This window comes from Panthera uncia, chromosome C2, assembly GCF_023721935.1.
Source record: "Panthera uncia isolate 11264 chromosome C2, Puncia_PCG_1.0, whole genome shotgun sequence".
Taxonomy (NCBI): domain Eukaryota; kingdom Metazoa; phylum Chordata; class Mammalia; order Carnivora; family Felidae; genus Panthera; species Panthera uncia.
Window position 1 is genome coordinate 1,332,059 of NC_064810.1, and position 10,197 is coordinate 1,342,255.

General features: G+C 56.3%; 1 protein-coding gene across 5 annotated transcripts in view; it reads right to left on the bottom strand.

Annotated features, from left to right (window-relative positions):
• Positions 1–625: 625 nt before the first annotated feature.
• The window catches only part of ADARB1 (adenosine deaminase RNA specific B1), a 137,444-nt gene continuing 127,872 nt past the window's right edge, over positions 626–10,197 (bottom strand). For 4 of the 5 annotated variants that reach the window (XM_049627714.1, XM_049627715.1, XM_049627716.1 and 1 more), the window contains exons 10-11: positions 5,411–5,589; positions 626–4,522 (exon numbers count right to left, since the gene is read on the bottom strand). In XM_049627714.1, the coding sequence (XP_049483671.1) occupies positions 4,343–4,522; positions 5,411–5,589 (359 nt within the window). In that variant the 3' untranslated portion in view covers positions 626–4,342. The remainder of the gene's footprint in view (positions 4,523–5,410; positions 5,590–10,197) is intronic. The other variant, XM_049627717.1, reaches the window with a different exon arrangement.

Genomic DNA, 10,197 nt, shown 5'->3' on the forward strand with positions numbered 1-10,197 from the left:
ACACAGACCAGACTCAGCCCCTTCCAGGCTGTTCCACATGTGCTGTACATAATGCACCCGTATTTCTTCGCAACCGTGAAATGCACGAATACCGCTCTCTGCAGCCAGCTTTCCACTTGGTCTATTATGAGCGTCTTTCAGAAATGTCAGCCCTGAATAACAAAGTCCCGCCTTCTTAGTTGTGCTGCTTTCCTGCACCTGAGACCCCAGTCCACCTGGCCAGTGGCCTGTTGGCCAGCCCAGGTTCTTCCCATGTGTTTTCCTGTCCGTGTCGCCCTCACACAGCCCGACAGGTCACAGGGGCCACGTTGTCGTCCCTTCTCACAGGCGGGGACACGAGCAGGGGCAGCTGCCTCACTGTCCTCTACACACCTTGCATGTGGGGGTGGGCGACGCATGCTCAGGAGGGCCGTGAGGGACCCGCGGGTCCAAGGGCTCGGAGGAACTGTCCCGAGCTGGGTATGAATGCGCCGAGCGCTGGGTCAGCGCACGGCTACAAGACCAGTCAGCGGGCAGCCCTCAGCAGGTGCTTATGCACCCCTGCAAATTATGCTCTTTAGGGCTGCCCTCAGGCCTGTCAGCGGACCACGGGGACAACGAGAGAGAAAACCCAGCCACACTGCAGTGGTATAACACTGTCTTTTATTGAGAACATGTCAAATCCTTTGTGTGTAGGACCGCGTCTCATGCTTGGTTCCGGCTGGTCTCGCTGCGAGAAGGAAGCTCATGCAGGTTGTAACGTGTGGTATATACATCAATATACATACAGAGAACACTGGGGAGTGGATCTTAGCGACAGGGTTCTTGGCTGAACTACATTCATATAAAGTGTCCAAATTCTAAAATAAAATAAAGTAAAATAAAAGCATATGACCCAATATCTGGAGAAGCAAACTGCTTCCGGGCTCACTCCACAAACGTTCCGCAGACTGACTTTAACCATTCGTGGTCGTGTCCAGAAGGACAGGCGTCGGCTCCCGATGTACCATCAGCCCACGGCGTGGCCAAGCTAAGTGTCCTTGGGGCTGGGGGCTCGTCGCTGCAAACAGTGAACAGGTGCACACAGCAGTGCCAGAGGTCAGCTAAATGCCGGGACCGAGTCAGACCCTCCCCTCCCAGCCCCGAGGCACGTGACTGGCCAGGAGGATGGAGAGGGTCACAGGACACTCCAGGGGACAAGGACACACAACACTGGACACACAAGGTCGCAAATACTCTGCCCTTTCCACTTAGGTAGTTTGGGGTTGACAAAAAGGAACCTTCTGAGAGATTCTCTGACTTCACACAGATGGGAAAGCCAGCTGCTTTTATTCCTCTTGCTAGATCAAACTTATGGTCGGGGCAGACCGTATTTTTTTGGTGTGAAATATTTTAGAAGTGAAGAGCCATCCGATTTCTGTTTTCTGATAAAAGGGGACGCGGCGTGTGGCCCCGCCCCCAGCATCACTAATCCCCCTCAGCTCTGCCTGCCTTGAGGAGCCAGAGAGCCGCCCCCTCCTCGGCGTCCCTATTTGGGATGACAAGGAACGCTGTCTTTACGAAGAAAGCAGCGAGTCTAGAGTGTGGGTACCAAGGAAATCATCTGAACGAAAATACATTCCAGAGAAATCAATGCCTTGTGAGATGTCAGTCTGCACGTTTTCAGATACAGTAACTGTTTTTGATTAAATAAATCAATAAAACTCTCCAAAACAGAAAAACATGATGAAAAGTGCAATTAAGATTCAGGATCAGAACGGGGCTCTGTGGCGCGCCTGGCCCCCCACCCCCACCCCAGGCGCGAAGGGCCTTCCGCTAGTGGGACAGCTGTCCCCGAGCCTGGGGACCACATGAGGGTCCCTGTCTTCCCGGAGTTAATACTTCAGGTTTAGCAAACAAAACAGAACAGAACCCTCCCAACCCCCACTGGGCAAACCGTCTTCACAACTGATTTTTCTCAATCAGGTTCTTGGTGGTGTCAGATTTCCCAAGTCTCTGAAATCCAGGTTTAGGGCACAGTGTGCAAAATAATACCTCGGAAAACAGTCACGGGGCAGAATGCACGCTGAGCCTCAAATAGGGCAGTTTGTTTAAAGTGCAGTTTCCTGACTGGCCTCCCGCCTCCCTGAGGAGTTAACGTTTCCTTCCTCTGGTTCCCGCTCACGGGGGAGCTAATCCGGCTGCTGTCCCGTCCCGGGCACGGCTCCCTCCCTCCCGACCCCAAGCGCTGTCCTCCACAGCCCACGAGGCCCGGGGGAGAGTCCCGGTGGCCGCGGAGCTGGGGTCCTTGGGACCAGCACACAGTAGGGCCGTCCTTCTTCACTTGGGGCGGGGAGAGGACCACACTCCCCTCAGCCTTTACCTGACGGGAGGGAAGAAGCCAGACATACTGGGCAGCGTTTGTATGTACATGCAATATATTTCCCCTGGGCTTTTAGTCAAAATCCAGGTATTCTGTAAAAACTAAGTCCGTCTCCCGATCCCCGTTAGAAAAAATACCATTTGTAGAGAGAATAAAAACACAGGGGCTACAGATGTCGTCTGAGTTGGGAGCGCCTGCTCGGGGAGGGGAGCGACACCGGCCGGCAGCTTTCCTGCTGCGGGTGGAAGGCGCAGCCCGGGCCGTGGCACCCCCCCCCCCCCCGCCCCCCTGCACCCCGGCTGCAGGAGAGCGGGCTGGTGTGGGCGGGGCTCGCTCCTCTGCCCCTGGTCAGTCCCTGGTCCGGACCCACGGCTGCGACCGGCCACCCGGGGAGCCACAGAGGCGCCGGGAGGCTCTGCACTTCTGGTCCGAATCTCCTGCTCTGAGCACGTGGGGTCGGGACCGAGGGGACAATAGCTGCTCTGCTCCTGTCCTAGGCCTTCTGAGTCCAGAAAGGCGGGGCGGGGTCTCCCGTCTCTGCTTGCTGCGCCCACAAGGCCCCCCCCCCCCCGCTTCTGACCCAGCACCTCCTCGGGCTCCTGTCTGATCCTGAGTGGAAGAAACAAGGCAATTGGTGCAAATCTCTGAGCTCAGGTCGAGGCGCCACCCAGGACCCCAGCCCGCGCTCCTGACCATCTGCCGACTCGGCCCGGGGCCACCCCGGGTGCTGCGGGGTGTGGAGCAGCGTCCCCGGGTCACCCCGACGCCAGCAGCACCCCTTCCCTGCCGTGACAATCAATGTGCAGACCCTGGTGGGGACGGCGTCTGTGGCCTCACCAGCTTCTGGCCTGAATACTGACTTCAAACACGCCTTTGATAAAGCTTAATTTAAAAATATGCCTTAAGTGGCATTTTCTAAGAATGAGTATCTCTACTTAATTAATTCTATTTCCATTCTGTGAAGATGTCTGGAGAGTCATCCACACTCATTAGATTCAGAGGAAGGAAGAAAATTGTGCAGTAGCCTCTGTGGATTCCTCCTAGTCCCTAAAAGTTAAATACTGCTGAAAAATCTCCGATGAATGGCCAGGATTACCACCCACGTTGTACCTTTGATCACTTAGAAGTGAACCAACACGTTTTCCACGATGCAACCCTAGGAGGGGCACAGAAGCTTCCAGGGGGGCTAAAGGGTAGAGGGATCCAGGCTGCACCCTCACGGACGCACGCCGACCCCACGCCAGGGGCCGCGTGTGTGCGCTGGGCTGGGCCTGTCGCGCAGGGTCCTCTCCCGGGCAGGCTGGGACAGTCACTGAGGGCAGCCGGGCCACGGCGGGCGGGCAGGAGACCCACCAGTAACACAGCCCTGACGCTCTCTTCAGGCTACCGCCTCCAACCTCTCTCTACGCTCTCCCCTTCTCCACACATAAAGTAATGTGGCGTAAGAGTGACCTGATATAATTACTTATTTTATAAACCACGTTCCTAACTCTGAATAAATTATTTATTCAAAAATTTCACACAAAGTAGTTTCTATTTTCCTAAACTTAAGGAAGCCCTACTCAGTAGAACTCAATTTCTAAACGTAAACGGAGATTGAAAACAGTCACTGGATAATTCAAAGGGGTAATGCCGCTGCACAGGGGTGCCAGGTGGGGACACTGAACCCCAACACCCTCCCCACCCTCCCCGAAGTGCGCGCCCGCCCCCAGTCCAGACACGTGTTCCGGAGACGGTGCTGGACGCCCAGCACCCCGCGTCCCCACACCTGCCCCCAATCCAGACGGGACGTTCCGGAGACGGCGCTGGACGCCCAGCACCCCGCGTCCCCACGCTGGACGCCCAGCACCCCGCGTCCCCACACCTGTCCCCAGTCCAGACGGGACGTTCCAGAGAAAGTGCTGGATGCCCAGCACCCCGCGTCCCCACACCTGCCCCCAGTCCAGACGGGACATTCTGGAGACAGCGCTGGACGCAGCAGCCCCGGCCCCAGGCCCCAAGTCAGGGTGTGAGAGAGAACTGGTCCTGTTCTGTGGGCTTCTCCACCCAGGCGCCCAGCCCCGCCTTGATGAACGCTTTGAACAGACACGCCTTGGCGGCCTGGTACTCCTTCGCTACCAGTTTGGATTCATGGTACATGTTGGGCTTAGTAATCTTGGACCGTAACAAGTTGGAGGGAACCTGTAAGAAGTTAAAAAAAAAAAAAGCACGACTATTTAAGCAGAAACAGTAGAAAACAAAACTCAGTAAGACATTCAAAATCTGGTATTTCATCCTACGCTGGCTCGTGGGGGACAGCCCCGAGGCAGCAGTGCCTTCCTCCAAGGGGCCGGGTCACACAGGGCGCAAGGGCCCACGACCGTCGTGCCCCCCGCCCCCCGCGGAGCCGGCGCCCCGTCAGACAGGCAGTTTCAGACCCCGGGTTCTAAAGAGGGGCTTCTGAGCCCACAGGCACCTGATTCCAATTTCAATTTTAATCTTTTCAGCTATTGAAACACACAGCCCGTCTGATGTTATGTGTGTTTCATTCACACCGAAGGACTGGGAGGCGCTGCCCCCCCGTGGCTGGCTGACTCATGCTGCTGCAGGTCTCAGGGATAAACAGGGTGCGGACCTCCAGCACAAGTGGCCCTGCTGCGGGAACAGGGACGGGAGCGCGAGCCGGCTTCGGTCCAAACCGCCACGCCAAGTTCGGCGCCAGCCTTCTAACAAACACCCGCCACGCACCCGACCGATAAAGGAAAACCAGCAAGACGCGCACGGACCGGAGAAGGTCTCATCTGGGGAAAGGGACCCTGCTGCTACTGCAGGAACAGGCCTAAGGCCTCCTGAGGGCCGCGAGGGGGCCTTCCCTCCTCTGGTGGAATCACCTGGCAGCACGTGCAGGTGAGAGGGTCCCCCCAGGAAGCCAGCGGGAAGGGAAGAGCTGCCTGAGGCTGCTTTAGATGAGAGGAGCCGGGGCCACACTTCGAGGTGAGGGGTCCCAAGGAACAAAGAGGTCTGGGAAAGGCCGTGGGGATGGTGGCGCGGGGCTTTGTGGAACAAGCTGCGGGGAGGCGGGGCCGGTACCTTGCCGTGCACACGCATCCAGCGACAGTACAAGGCGTGCTTACACAGGCGGGATGCACGGCCCAGCTCGTCCTTCCCCGTCGTGGCGTTGATGACCTCGATGGCCGAGTCACCCACCGTCCAGTTGACGCTGAAGTTGGGTGCCTTCCCTGGCTGCCGCGCTTCTGCGTTGCTGATGCCTGGAACGGAGAGACACGGGCGAGGTGACGCGGGGCTGGAGGACGCGGCCCACGGGTGCACGGGCCCGGGTGTGCTCACGCCGTCCAGGGCCACCTTGAGCTGCCCAGAACCGCGCTCGGCTGTGCCCGGGGGGTGGGCATCAGTTCCACAGAAGCCCAAAACCGTGAGGCCTCACTCGGGGTCCAGAGCTAGATGTCCGAGTGTGAGAACCACTGCTGGGGCTAATTCAGGTGAGGTTGTGCCCTGAGGGCGGACCCTTGCACACCACACCCGGGTCTGGCGCTCGCACCCTGCACACCAGGGGCCGGGCCCGGCCAGGCTCTCCCGCCCTGCACGCACTACACCCCAGAGACAAGGAACCCGACTGGATGAGTGCAGGTACGTTTTCTTTCCATGCTGAAATGATCCTAATGAACCGAGTCTCACTTGCTGGGCCCGAGAGATTCTCACAGGACACTCGGAAGGCTGGAGCTGGGTGCGCACCTCCCCCATCAGTGCCCTGAGCTCCAGCCTCCATTCCTCGGGGGGACACGGGACACCCTGACTCGGGGTGTGTCTTCAGAACACGCCCACAACGGGAGCCCCCCGCCAGGTGCGCCGACCCGGCTCCGTGGGGCTCCCCCCCTCGGGCCACGCTCCGCTTCTGCTCCGGGGACCATGGCCGCCCTTGAACAGAACGCTGCAGCCGAGGCCACAGGCTGGCCCCCAGGCTGGCTCAGAGTGTGGAAGATGCGACTTGAAGCCACATGATGGAAGAGACCCCAGTCCATGGGGCAAAGCGGCCACCGGTCTCGACGCGGGGTGAAAACCCACACACACGTGTCACCCAGGTCTGGGATATTCACTGAAAGGGACTGGAAGGTGTCTCCTGGTGAGCCACCCTTGTGAGCAGGGCAGAGGCCACCCGGGGCCAGAGGCTGGGCACCCGCTGTGCCCACACTCAGGATGGGGGAGCCCCAGCCCTGTCCGCGAAGCTCCTCAGCAGCAGGGCCGGCCGCGGGTGCCAGCTCCTGCTCTCCGTGCTCCCCGAGAGCTCCTCCTGCACGCAGTACCTGCCAACCCCCCGGTGCACGGGGCAGGCGACCTGCCCCTACCCTGCTGGTCCCTGAGAGCCCCAGCAGGGGACCTCACTGTGAGGAAGAATTCAGGATTCGCCTTCTCTGTTAACCTGCTGATCACTCTTTGATTCCAAGACGTGCGAGGTGAATCCTACTTCAGGCAAACGTTTTCACTGAGGCGTGAAAAATCACAAGGATGCGGCCTCGTGAGTTTTCACAAAGCGAGCACACCCACAGCCGGCGTCCTGGCACCGGAGCCCTCCCGCCTCCACAGCCGCCCCCTCCCCCGAGCGGGCAGCCACCGCACCGACCCCAGCACGCTGACTGGCGTTGCCCGCTGCGAGCTTTACACTCGTGGGGCCACTTACACAAACAGATTCCCCTGTGCCTGGTGCCTTACACCCGAGGTCCCACCCCTTCCACGTGGCCGTGGCCCGCCCAACCTCACTGCCGCACAGGACCCTGCTGGCAACACATCACCGTGGACTCTCACTTCGCTGTTTTTCCTAGTTCTTGGCTATTCTGACGAGTGTGTGCGTGAACATTTCTGACCACACGCTTTGGTGAAACGTGCACATATTTCTGACAGGTGGACACTAGGCGCGTGATGGCTGGGCACCGCATGAGGTACTGCACGAGAACACTGGAAACATCAGACAAACCAGATCGAGTTGCCTACAACACTTTTCTACATTAATCGATCACATGTAAATGTTACAATGAGCCAAAAACAGACACACCAGTACACATCTGCTAACAAGCAGGGAGTAATTAACCAATTAGCAAACTCACCACATAGTTCAAGAAACCACCTGAAACACAGGAAAACCAAACTAAAGTTCCAAATCAATTCAACAAAACCGCCTTCCTAAAAAGAAGTCCCACTGGCCGGGACTGGCACAGGAGTCTAGCACCTCGATAAACTCACAGCGGGGAATGTGCTCATGAACCAAGCGGCCCCGCGGGGAACTGGACCATCACACAGCCCGATACATATGGCCCGTGTTTCTTCTCCTGCTTGTCATGAGAAGTTTTTAAAAATGTTTTATTTTCTTGAGACAGAGAGAGAGAGAGAGAGAGAGAGAGAGAGACAGAGTGGGAGCGGGGGAGGGGCAGAGAGAGAGGGAGACCCAGAATCCCAAGCAGGCTCCAGGCTTCAGCTGTCAGCACAGAGCCCAACACGGGGCTCGAACCCACAGACCGCGAGATGACGCCCTGAGCCGAAGTCAGACGCTCAACCGACGGAGCCCCCAGGTGCCCGAGATTAAACACAATTTTAAAGCATCTGGGTGAGATATCACTTAGTTTTGGTTAAACTGTGATAAAACTGTGTGCTGTCAGTAAGCAAACAGCAACAAGGAAGATCCAGTTAAGCCCATCAGAGACGCCACGGCTGACCAGGTTAAGGGGACCCGCAGCTTGTGGGCCACTAGGAGTGACCACCTGTCCATAGCTCCATTTTCCAAAACAAAAAGGACAGGAAGAGAGGGCCATCATATTTTTTTTAAAGGCTTTAAATCTTCATTAATTGCTGACCTTGCTGAGACAATGACCTGTGTGTGAAGGGCTGTCTGGAGGGGGGCTGACGAGCGAGCCTGAGTGGATGTGGTGCACGAGTCCGCAGGCCGATCCTCCCGGGACCAGATGCTCAGGCCACACTCCCTCCGTCACATGGCTGTGAGTCCGCACACACAAGCCCTCTGCCGGCCATCCTGGAGACACCACAGTGATGGTGTGTCACATGCCCCACAGGTGCCACGGCCAGGCCACCCACACACAGCTAAGCACAGCGACCTCCACAGCATAGGTGGGGAACCTAGAGGCTCTCGGGGACGGAGCAGCCCCCTGGGACAGTTTCTCCTGCTGCTAAAGCCACCTTTCCTCTCTTCCCCCCCCCCCCCCACCCAATCTACCCTGCTACTCTGAGTTCACACTTGCCAAGTACGCACCTTAAATTCTCCCCTTGGTCTCTGCTGTCCAGGGAACCCAGACCAAAACATGAACAAGGCAGTCGAGCTTCCAACTCAAGCCAAACACCCAGCTGGCCTGGCTGAGCAGGTGCACCATCAGGTCTAGATTGCAAAAGCATCTCTCTCTGAGGGTGACACAGAGAAGGGACCAGTGTTCAAGAGTGGGCTTTCTGTTTTACTGTGATTTAAAAATAAATTTAGGCTTTCGCTTCTGTGTGGGCTGGAGTACCAGCTGCTGGACTTACCCCCACTCCTAAAATCATAAACCAGACAAAATACATCAAACACCAGCCTCCAAGAGCCCGGACATCAAACAAGGAAGGACAGTGGTTTCTGAGAGGTGGGAGACACATGAGGTGAGCCCATCTGTGCCCCCGGGGTCCGCCCAGGCATCCAGGCCACGGTGAGGGAAGAAGGAACCCAGGCAGAGCCTGCAGACTCCCTGAACTGAGAGCACAGGAAACAAGGCAGCCAGGGTCCGTGCGATGGCACGCAGAGGGTCCCCTGAACATCAGTGGCACACACACTGCTCAAGACTGGGTGAGAACTGCCTGGAAGGGTCAGGGAACGTGCCTAATGCTCACACAAAGGCATGAAGTGTTTAGGTATACCCTTCTAGAGTCTAAGGGTGCATCTGGTAGATGAACTACACTGGATGGTACCAACCTCAGGATAGAAAGATCTAGAATAGAAGAAAGACCAGTGAACTTAAAAACACAATAACAGGAACTATGCAAAATGAAACACACAGAATGGGGTGCCTAGGTGGCTCAGTCAGTTGATTGTCTAACTCTTGGTTTTAGCTCAGGTCATGAGCTCATGGTTGTGAGTTAGAGCCCTGTGTCAGGCTCCACACTCAGCGTGGAGCCTGCTTAGGATTCTTTCTCTCCTTTTCTGCCCCTCACCCCCCACCCCACCCCCCCAAAAAAGACAAAATGAAACACACACAGAGATTGGAAAAAAAGAAAACCCAGCAAATCATTGAGCTGTCAGACAAATCTATCAGTCCAACACACATATAACTGGTTCATGAAGGATAAGAGAGAAGGTGGTACAGAAAACAGATAAAAATGTGACAAATTTTATAAAATCTATAAACACACAGATCTAAGAATCCTGATGAAGGCCAAGCACAAGAAATGTGCGGAAAACCACACCAAAGCATGGCAGTATGAAGAGAAAATGTACACCACGGCCAGTGGAAAAGGCCTCACACATGGAGGGACAAAGATGAGACAGCAGATTACTTTTTTTTTAAGTTTATTTGTTCATTTTGAGACAGAGAGAGAGCAGGCACGAGCAGGGAAGGGGCAGACAGGGGCAGGGAGAGCGAGAATCCCAAGCAGTCTCTATGCTGCCAGCATGCAGCCTGATGCGGGGCTCAATCTCCTGAATTGTGAGATAATCACCTGAGCTGGAACCAAGAGTCAGATACTTAACCGACTGTGCCTCCCAGGCACCCCAAGACAGCAGATTTCTTACTGGAAATAATGCAAACAGCACGACAGGGGAGCAACTCTTCAAGGTGCTCCAAAGAAAAGAAAAGAAAAGAAAAGAAAAGAAAAGAAAAGAAAAGAAA